Consider the following 21277-nt stretch of genomic DNA (forward strand, 5'->3'; position numbering starts at 1 on the left):
ATAAATCACAAAGAGGGAAGAAACGCATACACAGTCACTTGTTTGATATTTTTTTTTGTTGGTCTGGCACTTTTAAATTTGTGCAACAAAAAATGGTCTCTTGTGTTATATTATAAACCCTTTTTAAGAATTCAAAACACAACAACCATTGGTGTAGGCAACAGTCCGTTTTTTATTTCTCCTGTTGTTCTTGCTTATGGTAGATAGAGAGAGAGAGTGGGGAACGACAGAGAGAATTATCGTGGCGTCTACTCGGTTGACAATCAAATCTCCAACTGCAATCTTTTTCCTTCTGTCACTTTTTCCTGTCAATCTGTTCAAAACATCCACATAACCAGATTCCTTTCTGTTACATTTTTCATAACAATAACAAGGTTTGTTTATATTTGTGAGAAATATTGAAACGATTCCCGTTCAGCTTGTCAATTTCTGACATTTCATCCGCAGACGCGTGCCACATTTTAATTCATGAACATACATATATATATATATATATATACACACCTATACACATATATATACTAGCATGTCAACCCGGCTTAGACTGGGTCAGCGTGTAACACTTGCTGATATCTCCAGTTTAGCATGCGTTCAGCCCCGGACATCACAGATCTGTTATAGCTCTACCTCATGTGGCAGAAAGCCACATGTTTCTCTAAGAAGTGTGTGAGAAAACCGATCCATACCTGAGGGCCATGAAGGATAGACGCCAAGCCTGCTGACATCTGCGTACTAGTTAGCAGGCCGGAGTCTCATTTGATTTTGGAATCAACCAAACAAACCACTTCATCAATTAAGAACAGCCATGCACCATTATACACTGGAATTTTTATGGATAGAGCTTCTTTGCAAATGCTTACTGACTGTGGAATACATTACTTTGAGACTGTTTCTCTGCTGATTACAACCTGGTCACCTTCAAATCCAATATCAAAAAAATTCTTGTCGTGGACTGCTTTCAAACTAATCAAACACTCTTCATACCATTGACTAATGTTAGTACTCTCACAGTGTTCCTCATTTTTCAGCTGACAATCATTTTCATTTCATTAACATTTATCCTTGAGTAGCTCTTAGCCTAGATAAGAGTTGATCTGAAATTTAAAGAGAATAAAAAAACAAAACACACAAAAGACACAAAATTCACAAGCCAATACAATTACCTTTGAATGGATTGCTTTCGCATAAGTGATGTGCCTAGTATGCCATCAGAGCTGGTAGAAGCCTTCTTCAACGAATCCATCCTTCTTGACTGAAGCATATTAAGAATTTGGGAGGATAGCAATTATTCTTATCGGCGTAATCGTTGTAAAGTTCATGACAGTAATTGAATCGAATTTGTAATTTCTTTTAGAAGTACCCAACTAGGAATTAATACAAACTCCCCACAATGAGGATTCATCTACGGAAACAGGAGTTTCCGAGAAGCTTTCTGCAGTAATAAGGTGGGGAAAAGATCTCTTGAATTAGAGGTGAATGTAACACATCCTTTCACGACGAAACATAACTGGAAACGGATTTTGGTGAGCATTTTCAAATGAAAAAAATGCGTGTCATGCATACATATAAAAAAGTAAAAAAAAAAACATTCAAAAGTAACTCCCAAAATGCAACAGTAGAAGTGTTCCAGACGATACAAATTCCAACATCTAAATATGACTGAAGTAAATAAAATATGGATGAGGATTAAATATTAAAATTGATGAAATGAAAATAAAATTTTTGTTTTTAACCCTGCATTAGTCATCTGGCTGTTCCAAACATGATTAATCCCATGGGGTGTTTATATATCCGAATACAAACATGTTTATAGCATGATTATTTTGTAAAAAAACATAGTTATCCTGCTGGTTCATGATATATCTACAATCCCTGTTGAACTCTTTGAATCACTCGTAGCTTGTTGATATTAATATAAAATAATACAATAAAATAAATTATAAAATTAAAGAAAAATTAAAAAATCTTAGATTTAGATCACATTTATTTAAAAATACGCACAGGATACACCTGTTTGTGTTATTTTTTAATATATATGATGAACGCAATATGTTTCCATTAATTGAAATAGCAAGAAAAATGAATGTGTGCTCTCAAATGTAAACACAAAATGTTTCCATTAATTGAAATAACAAGAAAAATGAATATGACATATAACATTACCTTTCAATCTGATTCACCGCCAAGGAAAACTGAGATACAACTGTACCATACCGCATGTTCTATACCCTTACTGAGTCAGGAGAGTACTGGGAGGGAGGAAAAGAAATAAGTTTCCAACTAGGAATAATGAATACTTAAGCATAATTGGACTGACCAAACAGAGCTGGTAGTAAAACGTGTATCAATCATAAACGCATGTGGAGATCGTCTTTACTTTACAATGTAACAATTTTGTTTTTTCTTTCTCTGCAGCCGACTCATATTGCAGACTTTCACGATGTGCAATCCATCCAGACGCTGTCCCCAAATTCAGACGAGAACAAGGGGGTGTTGCAACTGAAGATTGCTGGTGCCACAGAACCACTGAGCTTAAGCTGCGTTTCCCTGGCTGTGGCAGAGGATATGGCTGATCTCATTGACGGATACTGCCGACTCGTCAACAACAAACAGGAATCTCTTTGGAGTCGAAAAAGTAAGAATCAACATTTTCTTCTTTTTTTTTACCTCTTGCAATTTTTTTTTTTTTTACCTCTTGCATTTTTTTTTTTTTTACCTCTTGCAATTTTTTCTTTTTTTACCTCTTGCAATTTTTTTTTTTTTTACCTCTTGCAATTTTTTTTATTTGCCTCTTGCAATTTTTTTTTTTTTTACCTCTTGCAATTTTTTTTTTTTTTTTACCTCTTGCAATTTTTTTTTTTTTTTTACCTCTTGCAATTTTTTTTTTTTTTTACCTCTTGCAATTTTTTTTTTTTTTTACCTCTTGCAATTTTTTTTTTTTTTTTACCTCTTGCAATTTTTTTCTTTTTTTACCTCTTGCAATTTTTTTATTTTTTTACCTCTTGCAATTTTTTTCTTTTTTACCTCTTGCAATTTTTTTCTTTTTTTACCTCTTGCAATTTTTTTTATTTTTGCCTCTTGCAATTTTTTTTTTTTGCCTCTTGCAATTTTTTTTTTTTTACCTCTTGCAATTTTTTTTTTTTTTTTTACCTCTTGCAATTTTTTTTTTTACCTCTTGCAATTTTTTTTTTTTTTTTACCTCTTGCAATTTTTTTTCTTTTTTTACCTCTTGCAATTTTTTTTTTTTTTTACCTCTTGCAATTTTTTTTTTACCTCTTGCAATTTTTCTTAACATCTTTTTAAAGTCTTATTATTTATGTTTTTTATTTACTTATTTTTATTGATATATTTATTTTTATTTATCTTTTATTTATATATTTTTAAAAATTTATTCTTTATTTTTATTTAGTCTTATTTTTATATTTATTTGTATATTTTTTATTTATATATTATATATTTATTTATTTTTTATATATTTATTTACTTTTATTTATATTTGTGTATATATTTTTTATCTATGTATGTTTATATTTTTTCTATATATGTATTTATATATATTATCTATATATTTATTTTTATTTATATATTTTTTATTTTATTTATATATTTTTAAATGTATTTATATTTATTCTTATTTATATATTCATTTTTTATTTACATTTTTTATTTAGTTTTATATATTATGTATTTATTTAATTATATATTTTATTTACTTTTATTTATATATTTTTTATTTATATTTGTTTATATTTTTATCTATATATTTATTTATATATTTTATCTATATATTTAATTTTATTTACACTTTTTATTTATGTATTCTTTTTTTTGTTCATGTATGCTTCTTTAGAGGCATCTTTATTTTAATTAATAGTTATATATCAATTTTTAAAAAATACTTACATACAATGAATATACAGATGTTTTAATAAAATAGTCTAAAAAATTAAAGGAGGGTTGAAATTTTGATCAAGGGGGTTTAACGAGAATTAAAATTGAGGAGGAAGGTTACAATGATTGAAAGTAGCCTAATTTTTTTAACCCTCTACAATTTTTTTGCGCACAAAATAAAAGAAATGTAGATGAGCCGTTCAAAAATAAAAAAAACATTTGACTGTGAAAGCTGAAACAAGTTTGCCATTTTAACTTACATGATAGGTTTAAGAATTTGCTAAAAAGTTTAGTCGGTTTAAATTTCTTTAAATGTTCAAAGATCCATGAAATAATTCCATTTTTTTCCAACTATTTGATTTGTTTATGAAGTTGAAATGCGTTATGGTGGATTTAATTTTTAATTTTTTTTTTTTTTTTAAATAGAATTTTTAAACAATTTTAGAGATGTTCATAAAAGAAATTTAATTATTACGGTATCATTTGTTCATAATTGAACTAAATTGATATACAAAATTGTAAAAAAAAAAAAATACTATTAAAATTTTTTTTAAATCACAAAATTACATCCATATATTTTTTTTACATTTTTTTTTTCATAAAACAGCTATTTTTAAGAATTTATTAATCATTTTGTAACTCTTAGAAATAGTAAATATTTAAACTGGTGCTCAACTGTTTTTTTTTTAATCTGTGGTCCCTCCCTTTACTGTAAAACATTCACAACAAACACTCATCTAACTACAATTGGTTAACAATTTCCCTTATGTGTGCCTAAAACTAAACAAAATCTTTTTTCCTAGAACTACCAGTTTATGGAACATAATACCATGAGGCTGCTTCCCAGCAGACTATAACATAGCTCAACACATTTAGAGCAATAAAGAAAAAACTGTTAGATAATCATGACTGAAACTTGGTGGACAAGACAAACATTATTTATCATATATAGTTGGATTGCAGAAGGGATCATGAATATTATTAATGATTACATGGTTAGCATTTGGGATGGGGCATCCTATGATTTTATTTTAGGTCTTTAAGACTATAATTTTATATTTTTTGATTAATGTGACATAGATTCTGTTACAGACATCATATCTATTGTAAGTTTTGTTGATCATTTTTCTATTTTTTTCCTTCCCTTAAAGCTGACAGTTTTAGATGTTCTTCAACTTCAGAAAGTGAAGGTTTGTATCATTTTATCTTTTATTTAAATCTAATATATAAAAGGCACTATGTCTGTCTCCATATTTTCAAACTCTATGTCTTCCAGAATTAAGTTGCAGAGCAGTGCTAGGGGTCTCAATTGATTGATTTTTTTTATGGGCCGTTTTTTTATGGGTCTTCAGCCAGTTAAAATAGATTTAAAGGGGTCAAAAAGAGGTCGAAATTGACAAATCATTATGCATTTTGGACATTCATCTTAGTTTATTATTAATCAGTTTATATGCGTGTCACGTCAGCACAGTGGTAACTTCACCAGCTTTGAATGCTACAGTTTTGCTTTCAGGTTCAATTCTAACTGATTGTACCTAAATACTTTTTTTTTCCTTACTTTTGAAATCACAACTCTATAATAATATATACAAAGTCTGGACGAATTAAAATATCATATTTAAGCATATTTTATGACCAGTTAAAGCCCCCACCTTTCCCGCTAGTCAATCTATACTCCACACTCCTTAAACGGTGTTGGTATAGTAATTTCTATTGCTTTATATGTAGGAAGAAGAAAAATATTTGAATTTTTTGTGGAAGGAAAATGCGCTGATTAGTCTACAAAGACTTGTTGCATAGTGGATGAAGTACTTCTTCTGGAGATGTGGGCAACACTAAAAATAGAGTTGCAAATTACTTAGGACCCCTGCCCTGTTATGAGTGACAGAATGTGAGCATACTACCTTTGTGGATTAAAGGATTCCATTTGAAATTCCGTGCAGATTCCTCGAGTTCAACAAAAAGATTCCTGAGTTTAACAAGATACATGTGAAAAAAGTAAAAAATTACATTGACCAAAATGTTACGTGAATAACATTCAAGATAAGAACATTAGCATTAATTCAAATAATGCAAGAAATTTTATCTACATATTGTTTTTATCTTATCAGGTAGACAAGAAAGTTCTTGTGTTTTTTAAATTTTAAATTCAGATCAACATATCTCATCTCAACTAAAAATTTATTAATCAAAGTAAGCACCATCAGAATGAACACATTTTTTGCCGATGCAAAACAATTGTATTTATGCCAGTAACATAAAAATCTTGAGTTCTGATGGCGATGTAGTCACCGAAGGCGTTTTTGATATTGCCTAGGTTTTTGAAGCATTTCTCATGCAGAAAGTTGTTGAGATGCTTGAAAAAGTGGTAATCAGTAGGTGAGAGATCTGGAGAGTATGGTGGATGTGGCAGTTTTGTAGCCCAGTTTGTTTACCTTCTGCAGAGTCGGTTTAGCAACATGCAGTCGGGCATTGTTGTGGAGGAGAATTGGGTCTTTTCTGCTGACTAATGTTGTTTTTGACGCATTCCGTCCATTTGTTGGCAGCATTTCGCTGTTGTAATGGTTTTGCGTGCATTCAAAAAACTGCAATGAATGAGACCGGTCACAGATCACCAAACAGTCAGCCTGACCTTCTTTTGGTGCAAATCTGGCTTCAGGAAGTGTTGCAGCACTTCATCATCGATCTGATCACTAAGCTGAGCATCGCTGGGAGTCGTAAAGAACCTACTTTTCATCACAAGTCACAACCCAGTCAAGAAACTGGTGGTTCTTGTTGCATAAAAGAAAGGAAGATGACACTTCATAATCAGGTTTCTTTTGGTTGTCATTTAATTCGCGAGGCATCCCCCCCATTTATCAAGTTTTTTTGTCTTTCCAATCTTTCTCTAGTGGTTGGAAATCATATATGTCAGATCTAACTCAGAAGCAAGTCTTGAACAGTTGTGCATGGATTGGCTTCGACTAAGTTTCTTAATTGATTGTTGTCAACATCCGATGGCCGACCACTACACTCATCAGCTTCAAGACTCTCGTTTTCACCACAACATTTTTTAAACCACCATTGTACTGTGCGTTCAGTAGTGGTTCCTGGGCCAAACTCTTTATTGATATTGCGAAGCATTTCAGCAGGTTTTCGGCCTAGCTTGAATTGAAATAAGAAAATTGTGTAAATTTATTTTTTTTCCATCTTGAATTCAGCGTTCTGAAAAGAAGACATGATTGTTTTAAAATGATTATAATTCAAACGATTAGATAGACGATTAGATAGAATGAAAAACGCTCTTTAAGATGATATATAAAGTAAAGGTATTATAAAAAAAACCTTATTTGAAATCAAAATAAAAAATTCTGCAAGAACTTTTTTATCAACCTAATACAGCTATATATATATATATATATATATATATATATATACAGTGGCCGACTTAAAAGTAGTCCATAAAATGTAGTAGAGAGGAGGAACATTCTTTTATTGTTTAAATTACCTGTAGTTTTATAAAAGATGATGGAAGTGCTCTCCGTTGACATCTATGCATTTCTGGGCACGTTTAACAATGTTTGCAGATACTGTCTGTAGATCTTCTCTGGTGATTCTCCTGGGAGTGTCAGTAATGTTCTCCTTTAGTTGGTCTAGATTGTGAGGATTATTTGCATAAACTTTTTGTTTTAAAGTCCCCCAAAGATAAAAATCACATGACAAGTTCGGGGAACGTGGTGGCCATAATCCTTTGTTTATGGTTCTCTCTTCCGTAAACATGTCATGAACTCCTGTCAGATCTGTGAGACGTGTGGCATGTAGCGCCATCTTGTTCGAAAAAAAAATGCATTTTGTCTTGTGGTGTCAGATGATCGTTAAGAAAAAGATTAGAGAGATCAGGCTACTTTTAAGTGGACCGCTTAATCTTTAAAAAAAATTGATTAGAAAAAGATTAGCTAGATCGGGCTACTTTGAGTGGGTCACCCCGTATAATATATATACATGCATCAATAGATATATGATATGCATGAAGCAATCGATATATAATATACATGCATCAATACATATATAATATACATGCATCAATACATATATAATATACATGCATCAATACATATATAATATACATGCATCAATACATATATAATATACATGCATCAGTAGATATATAATATACATGCATCAATACATATATAATATACATGCATCAATACATATATAATATACATGCATCGGTATATAATATACATGCATCAATAGATATATAATATACATGCATCGGTATATAATATACATGCATCAATACATATATAATATACATGCATCGATACATATATAATATACATGCATCGATACATATATAATATACATGCATTGATATATAATATACATGCATCGATATATAATATACATGCATCGATACATATATAATATGCATGCATCGATACATATATAATATACATGCATCGATACATATATAATATACATGCATCGATACATATATAATATACATGCATCGATATATAATATACATGCATCGATATATAATATACATGCATCGATATATAATATACATGCATCGATATATATATAATATACATGCATCGATATATATATAATTTACATGCATCAATAGATATATAATATACATGCATCAGTAGATATATAATATACATGCATCGATAGATATATAATATACATGCATCAGTAGATATATAATATACATGCATCAATACATATATAATATACATGCATCAATACATATATAATATACATGCATCAATACATATATAATATATAGATGCATCGATATATATATAATATACATGCATCGATATATATATAATATACATGCATCGATATATATATAATATACATGCATCAATAGATATATAATATACATGCATCGATATATAATATACATGCATCAATAGATATATAATATACATGCATCGATATATAATATACATGCATCAATAGATATATAATATACATGCATCGATATATAATATACATGCATCAATAGATATATAATATACATGCAGCGATATATAATATACATGCATTGATATATATATAATATACATGCATCGATATATATATAATATACATGCATCGATATATATATAATATACATGCATCAATAGATATATAATATACATGTATCGATATATAATATACATGCATCAATAGATATATAATATACATGCATCGATATATAATATACATGCATCAATAGATATATAATATACATGCATCAATAGATATATAATATACATGCATCAATAGATATATAATATACATGCATCAATAGATATATAATATACATGCATCAATAGATATATAATATACATGCATCAATAGATATATAATATACATGCAGCGATATATAATATACATGCATCGATATATATATAATATACATGCATCAATAGATATATAATATACATGCATCGATATATAATATACATGCATCAATAGATATATAATATACATGCATCGATATATAATATACATGCATCAATAGATATATAATATACATGCATCGATATATAATATACATGCATCAATAGATATATAATATACATGCAGCGATATATAATATACATGCATTGATATATATATAATATACATGCATCGATATATATATAATATACATGCATCGATATATATATAATATACATGCATCAATAGATATATAATATACATGTATCGATATATAATATACATGCATCAATAGATATATAATATACATGCATCGATATATAATATACATGCATCAATAGATATATAATATACATGCATCAATAGATATATAATATACATGCATCAATAGATATATAATATACATGCATCAATAGATATATAATATACATGCATCAATAGATATATAATATACATGCATCAATAGATATATAATATACATGCATCAATAGATATATAATATACATGCAGCGATATATAATATACATGCATCGATATATATATAATATAAATGCATCAATACATATATAATATACATGCATCGATATATAATATACATGCATCAATACATATATAATATACATGCATCGATATATAATATACATGCATCAATACATATATAATATACATGCATCGATATATATATAATATACATGCATCGATATATATATAATATACATGCATCAATACATATATAATATACATGCATCAATACATATATAATATACATGCATCGATATATAATATACATGCATCAATAGATATATAATATACATGCATCAATAGATATATAATATACATGCATCGATATATAATATACATGCATCAATACATATATAATATACATGCATCGATATATAATATACATGCATCAATAGATATATAATATACATGCATCAATACATATATAATATACATGCATCGATATATAATATACATGCATCGATATATATATAATATACATGCATCGATATATAATATGCATCAATAGATATATAATATACATGCATCGATATATAATATACATGCATCGATAGATATATAATATACATGCATCGATAGATATATAATATACATGCATTGATAGATATATAATATACATGCATCAATAGATATATAATATACATGCATCGATAGATATATAATATACATGCATCTATAAATATATAATATACATGCATCAATACATAATATACATGCATCAATACATATATAATATACATGCATCAATACATATATAATATACATGCATCGATAGATATATAATATACGTGCATCGATACATATATAATATACATGCATCGATACATATATAATATACATGCATCGATATATAATATACATGCATCAATAGATATATAATATACATGCATCAATATATAATATACATGCATCAATATATATATAATATACATGCATCGATATATAATGTACATGCATCAATAGATATATAATATGCATGCATCGATAGATATATAATATACATGCATCTATAAATATATAATATACATGCATCCAGCCTTTGAGATTTGAAAAAAAAATCACTTGACTGCCGGTCAAGTGTGAGGGAAAATTTACTCGCCCCCAAATATTTTTACTCGTCCGACTTTGTCTTTGTTTCAGTCAATAATAGTAAATAATTTTACAACAATTCAGTTATATTTGTCTTCTTTATTCTTAATAAAAATATCAACAAACTATTCTTCCGATACCCAAATTATGTCATAAAATTATATACAAAAATCAGAATATCTAGCCTAAACTGTGGGTGTTGAAAAAAAAAGTGTTACGAAATCTCCGGGTATTCACGATTGTGGACTGAAATCTCCTGGTACAAGATCTCCATGGCTTGAATCTCCGATATTAAAAAAAAAAATTTCATTTAGCTGAAATGAACTAGATTTCTTAGAAAATCGGCATGGTTTAATATCTTTTTAAAATTTAAATAGTCAATTTTTCTTTGTAATTTATGGAAAAAAATCTTTGATATAGAACAGAAATTGGCCTCTTTTGTTTCTATTAAAACAAAGAATTCACCTCGGAACAACATTCTAAAATTTAGAATATTATTTTTAAAATTGGGTATCAATTATTTTTTGAAAGTTGTGCAAAAAAGAGCATGCAAATATCTGAATTTATATAATTGAGAAAAATATGATTACGTGTTGTATAGTGTAATTTTCGGTGCATGCTTGACGGAACAATATGTTTTTTTCCTCTTTCAAATGTTCGTCTTTACTTTTGTAAGCATGAAGTGTATGTAGTTGTAGCGTTGAAGAATTTGTTTTCCAAATGGATTTCAAAATCAGAGAGCTAAATGAAGGCGACATTTTGACTACACACAGAATGTGTAAATTTGACCTCTTGTTGACCTTTAGCGTAACCACTCTTTTTTCAATACGATATTCCAACAGTCTCACAGCTAGCGATGAAAGAATTCACAAATGATGAGACATAGGTCATTCTAAGTCACCGCATATTTGAGGGTCGTAAAATAAATGAGTTTTTCCCGTTTCTTTATTTAAAGAAATTTTATCGACTGGCGGGCGAGTGATTTACGACTTTTAGTCGCCCCAAGAAATTTTCAATCGACTGTGGCGACCGGTCGTGTAAAGTCTCAAAGGCTGCATGCATCTATATATAATATACATGCATCATGCATCAATACATATACAATATATATACATGTATATTGTTGGTTGAAAAAAGTGATTGTGAGGTGGACAAAGAAAAGATGAAGGAGCAAGGGAGATAAAACATACGAAAGGCACTATTTGATAGTAGTGTGAGATGGGAATAAATGTAGGGACGAAAAAAAGTTAGACTTTTTTTTTTTTTTTTTTTTTTAAGTTCACAGTGAATGAAATTCATTACATAAATGAGTGATCGGATTTTCTCCAAATTCAAAAGTTTTTCTTTGTTAGTTTATAACTTCTTTCTATGTGTTGCTATCTGGAAGAAACCTGGTCTCGGTACTATGTGATTATTTACATAGGGTTTCAATGATGAATTAGTTTAGTTTAGTGCCATGTGCTTGGTTGGGTATTGCACATTTATGACTGTTAAATTTGTGGTTTAAAGCTAACATGTATGTGACTCGTGAATTCATAGTGTCATGTGTGTAAATGGGATTATTGATTAAAATTAAAGATGATTTCAAAGAGAATGAATGTACAAATCTATTTGTTAAAACCGTACGCTAATCCAATCTCACCTGATTAGCAATAAAAGAAGCTACAATGCATTCGTTTTGATTTTTCATAAAATGTTGCTTACCATTTCTGCTTTTCCCTCTTCCAGCAGACACAATACCCCGGACACCACGTTCCAGGTGAGTTGTCTCCATATACTACTTTTTTTCCTATCTTATCAAAACACAAACTCTCAATTTATTTATTGTTTTTTATATGTAATGAACACATAGAAAAATTGTTAAGTCATTCGTTATTTTAATAGGACTACAAATTAAAGGGTTTCTACTTCTGAACTGTCATCTAAGCTTCAACCTCTGTCCCATCGACAAAATGTTGCATCCCTCTGCCTGTTCTACAAGTATTTTAATGGTGGATGCTCTGAAGAACTACAAACACTTGTAACCCCTCAATGTAAATACCTTCGACAAACCCGACAAGCAACAAAATCTCACCCCTTCAAAGTAGAGATCTCTATGTGTAAGAAAGCCTTCTACTCCAATAGTTTCTTCCCCAGAGCTGCTAGACTTTGGAACTCCCTTCCAAGATTCTGCTTTCCCAACTGTACTGACATGCAGAAGTTCAAGTGCAATGTGAACAGACATCTTGCTGCTCATTTCTCTACATAGTATCCCTGTAACTTATGCCCCCGATAGTAGCCCTCTACATCGAAGTGGAACTGTGCCTTGTTTGGGGTGAAAATGGAATTAAAAAAGAAAAAAACATAATCAGTAAAGGGATCATTTTAGTCCTGGATACAATTATATAAAAGGGACTTTGTGTGTGCGTTCGTTCCCGCAACAACTTGGGTGATTTTTTTAAGAAATTTCACACGAATGTACTTCATATATCTGGCAGTGTTCTTACATAGGTTTTGTATCAGAATTTCTTCGATAAGTATCGATAATTGCTAATCAAAAAAATCCGATGAAAGAAGGAACAGGCGATTTTGACCAAGATTAACACCTTATACAGCCTAACATCACAAGTGCATTTGAGGAGTTTTATTAACACCCAAGCAGAAAATACCAGTATATAAAATCAACAGTAGGTTCTTTAATATGACAGGGGCGCATTCTAAATAAATGTTTCTGTTTAGAGCACAATTGGAGTATGATACTTAACTTTTTACGTGTTAAACTTTAATTCAAGTCATTATATATAAAAATAATTTCATAAATGAGATAAGTTACAGGTTAGAAATCAAGTGAATTATCCTGTCAGATATTGCATTGAAGTAATAATTTCAGGATGATCCTAGCCAAAAAGGTAAAGCTCAATATTTAAAAAATAGAGCAGCGTATAAGTTTAATGATTTAAGTTAAATTCTGTAGATCAAAATATATACAAATATATTTAAGTTAAGAATTTATTGTTTGAAACAAGGAATATATGGAGAAAAATTATATTTATTTCCTTAATCCATAGATTTTCAATAATGGCTCATATCATCAGAGGAAATGAAATACAGTTAGCAAAATTTTCAGCTATGAATAAACAAATATTTTGCTTTTCAGCACATATATTGAAAATGTTATTTAAAAGTTATTTAAATGGTACTTAAAAGTCATAGAAAAAGGATATCGTACAACCTAGGCAGTCCAATATCAGAATGCATTCAATAGTTTCCGGGATATTACTGCCAGGTTGGACGAGAAGTGATTCAAGGGGGAAATCAAAGGTGATCGAGTAATCCGATATATCCAGAATATTTGGTTGTCCCATAAAATAATTTTATAAAATCAACAGTAGTTTCTCTACAGTACAATGTAGACTACAATGTATTGTGAACTAAGCCAATGCGAGGAGGCATGTGAAGCATTCTCTCAGGGTACCACAATGGGTCCCCAACTAGGGCAGGCAATCAATCGATTTGATTGAAAAATGGGCGATTTCACAGATATCAATGGCAATAAAAAATATGAGTGTGAAACCTTTGTTGATCCTTATTCAATCCCAAGCAACATGGGGTGTCCCTGCTAATATATATATATATATATATATATATATATATATATATATATATAGTGACATGAAATGGCATCTCCACCTGTGCTTTGAATTCATTTTTGTGGGAGGATGCCTATAAACACCGCAATAAGTTTTGTTTTGTTTTTTTTTTTTTTATGTTTTTGGAAATTAAAAAAAAATATCTCCAGTTCCTTTTATCAACATTTTTTCTCCACAAAATCCCTTTTCATTTCAAGGGGAAAGAAATCAAATTTCCAACTGTTTTACGAGGAACATATATTTGTCTCTGATGAGTTGCTGATGGGCTTCCGCTATTCAATGAAACACGTGTAAGACATACTTCATAAAAAATATGTGTGAATTAAATACATCTTCTGGTTTTGGAATGATAACTAACTTATATGTATATACTGTATTAACAAAATCAAGACTTCAAAAAAATGGAATTGATAGCAATAAAAAGTGTATTTCATTTTTTGAAGTCTTGTTTTTGTTAATACAGTATATGAATGCTCAATTATGAAATGTGATAATTTTGTAGCTTACTTTTTAAGTCATCTCATTTTGGCTTAAAAATTCATTGGTAAATGAAATTTACTGAATTATACATAACCAGTAAAATTCAGTATATTACAAACAAGTATATATATATATATATATATATATATATTCAAAAGGTTTTCTCAGTAAACTTTTATCACCAAATAAATTAAGCTCAGAACAATCTCAAATTTAAAACTATTCTTTTTCCTCACTTAACTCGATCTTTTACAAAGCAAACCAATAAAAAAAAAAATGAATAAATTCTGGGTTGTATCTTTTCTTAAGCAAATCAAAAAAAAAAATGTTTATATATATATATACTAGCAATCGGTGCCCGGCGTTGCCCAGGTGTTTTGAGGTTAATGCTGAGAAAAAAAAAACGGTCAATTTTTTAAAACTTTGACCCCTATTATGACCTCTTAACATTTATTGTTTAGGGATCAAGTAAAGTTAATAAGTTAGATCCATGTCCAAGGAATCTATATCTAAAATATCAAGTGTTTACTGTTTAGACCCAGAATTGTAGGAGGAGTTTGGTAGAGTTCTCAAAGGTCAAATCGTTGAATATTGACCACTTAATCGCCAAATTTCTGTCGAAAACCTATCACATCGATTTTCCCAAATCGCGAATTTGGCCCTTTTTTAAAGCAGTTTGGCCTTCAAAATTTCTGTTTGGCCTTTTACTTCACCGATGAAATCTGGAGACGCAACGGGAATTTTCGGCAAAAAAATGTTGTTACTATGCACATCTATGTAATGAAATACAATTTGTGGCAAAATTTCAGGAAAAACTAATGGATGGTTATCTCGCAATAGTCCGGACAATTCGCTAAATTATCTCGTCAAAACCATAAATCTCGAATTTTTGTGCATTTTTTTTTGGGGGGGGGGGGCTAATTTAGCATAATAGTGTCCATTTAATAGTATTATCTTGAAAAAATAAAAAAATAAGGAAAATTACCAAAAAAACAAACAAGAACAACAAAAGTGTGCCGTATTTTTAAAAGTTTTATTGCGTTGTTTTTATTTGCTTTTTTTATTTCATCGGTGAAGAAAATGGCCAAACAGAAATTTTGAAGGCCAAACTGCTTAAAAAAAAGGCCAAATTCGCGAAATTTGGCCTTCAAAATTTCTGTTTGGCCATTTTCTTCACCGATGAAATAAAAAAAGCAAATAAAAATAACGCATTAAAACTTTTAAAAATACGGCACACTTTTGTTGTTCTTGTTTGTTTTTTTGGTAATTTTCCTTATTTTTTTATTTTTTCAAGATAATACTATTAAATGGACACTATTATGCTAAATTAGCCCCCCCCCCAAAAAAAAAATGCACAAAAAAACGAGTGAACGCGCGTATTTTTATTTTTTAGTTTAGTTTCATAATGGCGGCCGTGGTGTCGGAGGTTCGATTGTTAGATTGTAAGTTAGTTTCGTATTTTTTAAAGTTGTAAATCGCAAGTTAGAAAAAAATTAAACCCTTCCAAGATGGACAATAAATAAGACCAAAATATTTTATGGTAAAGTTAAGAGCGTAAGAACTATACTTTTTTAGGAGATGTGATTATTGGATTAACCAATCAGAAATCGTCTGTGGCACACACATCTTTGTTTTTATAGATATATAGATATATATATATATATATATATATATATATATATACATACATTAAACACATGATCCTTAAAAAAAATTGGAAATCTTCAAAAACAGAACATTTAAGATTACTCGTATGTGTAAATCGGAATTTTTGTAAAACAGAATTCCTGATTTCAGATTATTTCATCTCTGAATGTGTGAAACCCGACAGAGACTCCTTCGCTAAAATGGTTGCGAATTGATTACAAGCAGGCCTAAAATAGTCCTTGAATTAAAAAAAAAAAAAAAAATGGAAAGAGGTTGTTAACTAAATATTAGAAAATAAGTATTTGTGGTTTATTGTAATATTTAATATTTTAAATAAACATTTAAATTTATTTGGGTATCTATTTACTTCTGTCGTGCACGCGTGTGTGTGTGTTTATTAAAAAACAATCACCAAATTTATTAATTGTACTTACCATATCTCAAAAACAATTACATAACACCATAGGACTTGGCAACTATACCCGCAATAACTCAATTTATCAACATGATTTCTGATTGCCCTTTGACAGTCCAAAATACAACCACCACATCTTTTAGCTACGATATGTATTACATCTTATGCAAAAATGTCCAAATGCATATGAGACAAAAGCACTTAAAGCTAGATTTAATAACCACAAATTTACAAAGCACACCTTACTCCCAAATAGTCATACATTTCAACCAAACAGAATATACACTAAAAAACATCAAATGTAATTTATACCAAATTTTCATCCACATATACATCCAAACAGGAAAGAGCAAAGTGTATTCAAAAACTAAGCACACATCATTGAACTTCAGTGCATGTTTTTTTGCAAAGAATGAAAATTTGTTTGCCATTTATTTTTATCATTGTTTTTCTTTTTCTTTGTCATTCCAGCATTCAACAATCATCAAGCAGCAATTACAGCAAATCAAATGAACCAGTGAGTCCGTCAGAACGTAAGTATAATTTTTTTTTGGGGGGGGGGGGTATTGTAAACCCCCCACCCTACCCCCTCACACACACACACACACACACACACACACACACACACACACACACACACACACACACACACACAAAATAAGCTTACCTTCTATGGACAGCACTCTCCAAAGATGAATCCCCCCCACCTTCCCTCAAAAATGTGATAACCTAAAATTAGGCTGGATGGACCAAAACAAAAAACATGGACAAGACGGTAGCCATCTTTGTTGGAAATTTAGAAACCGTAAAGAATTAATATTTGAGATGAAATAAAAAGCATTTAAAACTATATAAAAATACGCAAAATAATTATGCAGATATGTTGCAAAGTAACTTTTATGGGTTATGGTAACATTTATTTGTTGTTTATTTGAATTTTTACCACTTTTTCAAATCGTAGTGTAGATTGTAAAACACTCCAAATTTTGTTTTGGAAACTTGAATTTTCTCTGGAGAAGGCCTTAAAAAACTTTTAAAAAAAGCCTTGAAAATGGACGTTAAAAATTATTACGAACCTTGTCAGAGTTCTGAACAACCCAAAGAGAATATGAAATAGAAATTTTACTTAATGAATAATTTTGAGCGTATCTGTGCGTGTGAAGTACAACATAACTGAAAGTTGGACATTAATAGAAAAAAAAAATGCCATCAATGTGATAGTTTTTTTTTTCTTAGTCAGAAAAACAAACAAAGATTTGGAGCCATTAAACTTGTTGACATGGTTATTTCAACCAATCCGTCCATTTGTAAGACATAAAAAATGATAGCGGATACCTTAAAGATAAGACAACAATATTGCAGAATAACAATGTAGTTTTTAAACGATAATGAATTGACACATTTAGAACATTTAATAAGAGCAAGGAATATGTCGCCATAATGCTGACACATTTTATTAAATGAAAAATAAATTTAAAAAAAACAATCTGATGGTGTGTTTTGCGGTATTGTGGTGAATGATAACCCTAGCTAGAACCAGCATAGACCAACAAATGATAAACCTAGCTAGGATTAGCATAGACCATCCCCCCCTTCCCAATTTTGAGTGGCCTTGTGCCTGATTTTTTGTTTTTCATTTTTTGTCTTTTGTACATTTTGTGGAGGGGGAGGGATACAGTGGCCCTAGGATATGTTTTTTTCAGGTTACGATGTGGAATATGATGTTTTTCCAGCCCCTGATTACAGTATTTTCCCCGCCTTACAGTGTTATTAATAATGTTACTTGATTATGTACTGTACTGTATTTTGTTACTAATTTTTATTTCCGTATCCCAGGGTTCTACTCTAGCTCAATTTCTTTCAATGACTTTAATAAGATTCCAGATTATTCTAGCATCTCCTCTAAGCACAACTGCAAGATCTCTATGGCCATGGAATTTGTGCTAACGGCAGAAATAGTTTTCTATGTTGTAAGGACATTTACAGCAAGGACTCTTGATTCATCTTTATGGGTTTTCGTGTTACGCTTGGTCACAGCACATCTTTCACTTTTTTCTTTTATCATTGCCACAGTGGTCTTCCTCTTGTGTTTAAAGAATAATATTAATTCAGTCCAGATCAACAGTGGTCTTCCTCTTGTGTTTAAAGAATAATATTAATTCAGTCCAGATCAACAGTGGTCTTCCTCTTGTGTTTAAAGAATAATATTAATTCAGTCCGGATTAGCAGTGGTCTTCCTCTTGTGTTACGATAAAAAGCTATGGTTGAAAAATTCAAAGAGATTCAGAATATTTTATGCAGCAATTCTAGTTCTTGAGTGGTTTGTTCTTATCACCTCTGCCTATAAATAATGGTAGTGCTTTTAATGTTCACAATGTCTTGAATCTCTTGAGCCATTCTTTTAAACAAGAAAAATGATCCAAAAAAGAAATGGCAAAAGAAAAAACTATTGTAAAGAAAAGACAATTATCAAATTGTGAATATTAAAATGTAATTGTTCCACACAAAAATTAGCAACATCAATCCAATCAGGAAAGTCTTGAATTGTAAAAAATTTCAAGTTAAAAAAAAAAAAAAAAAAAAAATAGTGTTCACCCAGACAAAAGATGACAACCACTTCATGGCAATGCTTCAGACAATTTTCTTGTATAAACTTTTTTTTAAATAGTCTGAATAAGTTAACTTTTGAATGTAAAGTGATTCTTGTAATAGAAAAATGATCCAAAAAGAAATGGCAAAGGAAATAACTATCATAGAAAAAAGACAATTATCCAATTGTGAATATTAAATGTAATTGTCCCACACAAAAATTAGCAACATCCATCAGAATGTTGACGTTGTCCTGCATACAGTACCTGGTATTCCCGAATCATTATCCATTTGATAACCAGGCTCAACATTGCTTAACTCCAGTGATCGAATGGGAACCAGTTTGTCAATGTAATTATGCCATATCATAGATTACTAGGGCTCTCTAAAATGCTTGATTTTCATAAATTTTGATTCTTTTTGTCACATATTTTGATTCTTTTTGTCATATATTTTGACCTTTTTGTCACACAGGAGTTTCTGACTATGCAGAGATTGTTGAAGAGGAAGGAGATTACAGTGTTCCAGATGGTAAGTTGATGTGCAACTGTGATTATCAGGTTGGATATCATCTATACACACACACACACACACAATGATTGCAGAGAAATTCCACTTAGAGCTAAAAGAAACTCCTACCTGCAAGGAGAGATTTTGTAATTCCCAACATAAATAATCTTCAGATTTTTTTATTGTCATCTTCGCTAGATCATCCCAGGATGAGTCAGAAGTAACCAGTGTTAAGAAGTGATGTAATATTCCTTTTTTCTTCTCATGAAAAAAAAAAAAAAAAAAAATCTATTTTATTTTTGTTGTGCCCGGTTATTTCTGGCTCACCCTACACCGTGATTGGAAAATTATTACCTGTTATTAAGCACTCAGAATTTATTGCTGAAATATAATTCTTACAAGAAATTCATACAATCGAAAAGCATATAGCTTGGCATTCTATTTAGAATTCTATATGGGTGCCAGCATTTTCTCAAGTGCCCTGGGAAATGCATAAACTGATTTCACAAGAAATTACAATTTTTTTTTTTTTTTTTTTTAACTAATGAGTCACTATTTTATTAATTTATTGCGGACTATTATCCTCATCTTTTCTAGTTGTTGTTTCACAAAGTTTCAGCCAACTATTCCTCTAGCCTTTGTCAGGTGGTAATTGTGACTGGATAGGAACTCTGAATCTCCTAACTGCATTCTCAGCAATTACTGCCATCCATAGTTGTCGTATCACCACGTTTTTGTAAACCTCTGGCCGGCTTTGAGTAGGATTGAAACCGCCATCTTCAGACAATTTTCACCTGGAACCATTCAGATTCAACGTCTCTATCCACTGCGCCATGGGCCCCAAACGTGGTGAGAAAACAACAACTATGGATGGCAGTAATTGCTGAGAATGCAGTCAGGAGATTCGGAGTTCCTATCCTGTTACAGTTACCACCTGACGAAGGCCAGAGGAATAGTTGGGCGAAACATCATGAAACAACAACTAAGATGAGGATAATAGTCTGCAATAAAAAAAATAATGCTCATCTGAATAATGAATTCCAATTAAAATAATATATATAGTCTCTATTTATGAAGGTAA

The 21277-nt window shown here is 30.2% G+C and overlaps 1 protein-coding gene across 14 annotated transcripts in view; it reads left to right on the top strand.

Moving 5' to 3' along the window:
• Positions 1-21277, top strand: part of LOC145296892 (focal adhesion kinase 1-like) — an 890147-nt gene that overhangs the window by 763218 nt on the left and 105652 nt on the right. For all 14 annotated transcript variants that reach the window (XR_013870066.1, XM_080143040.1, XM_080143043.1 and 11 more), the window contains 5 exons: positions 2416-2635; positions 5043-5081; positions 12655-12685; positions 17569-17630; positions 20161-20217. Coding sequence is in view for 13 of the 14 variants with exons in the window: in XM_080143040.1 (XP_079999166.1) it covers positions 2416-2635; positions 5043-5081; positions 12655-12685; positions 17569-17630; positions 20161-20217 (409 nt within the window). In the remaining variant the exon portion in view is untranslated. The remainder of the gene's footprint in view (positions 1-2415; positions 2636-5042; positions 5082-12654; positions 12686-17568; positions 17631-20160; positions 20218-21277) is intronic.

Source organism: Euprymna scolopes, chromosome 17 (assembly GCF_053919585.1).
Source record: "Euprymna scolopes isolate OS-2025 chromosome 17, ASM5391958v1, whole genome shotgun sequence".
Taxonomy (NCBI): Eukaryota; Metazoa; Mollusca; class Cephalopoda; order Sepiida; family Sepiolidae; genus Euprymna; species Euprymna scolopes.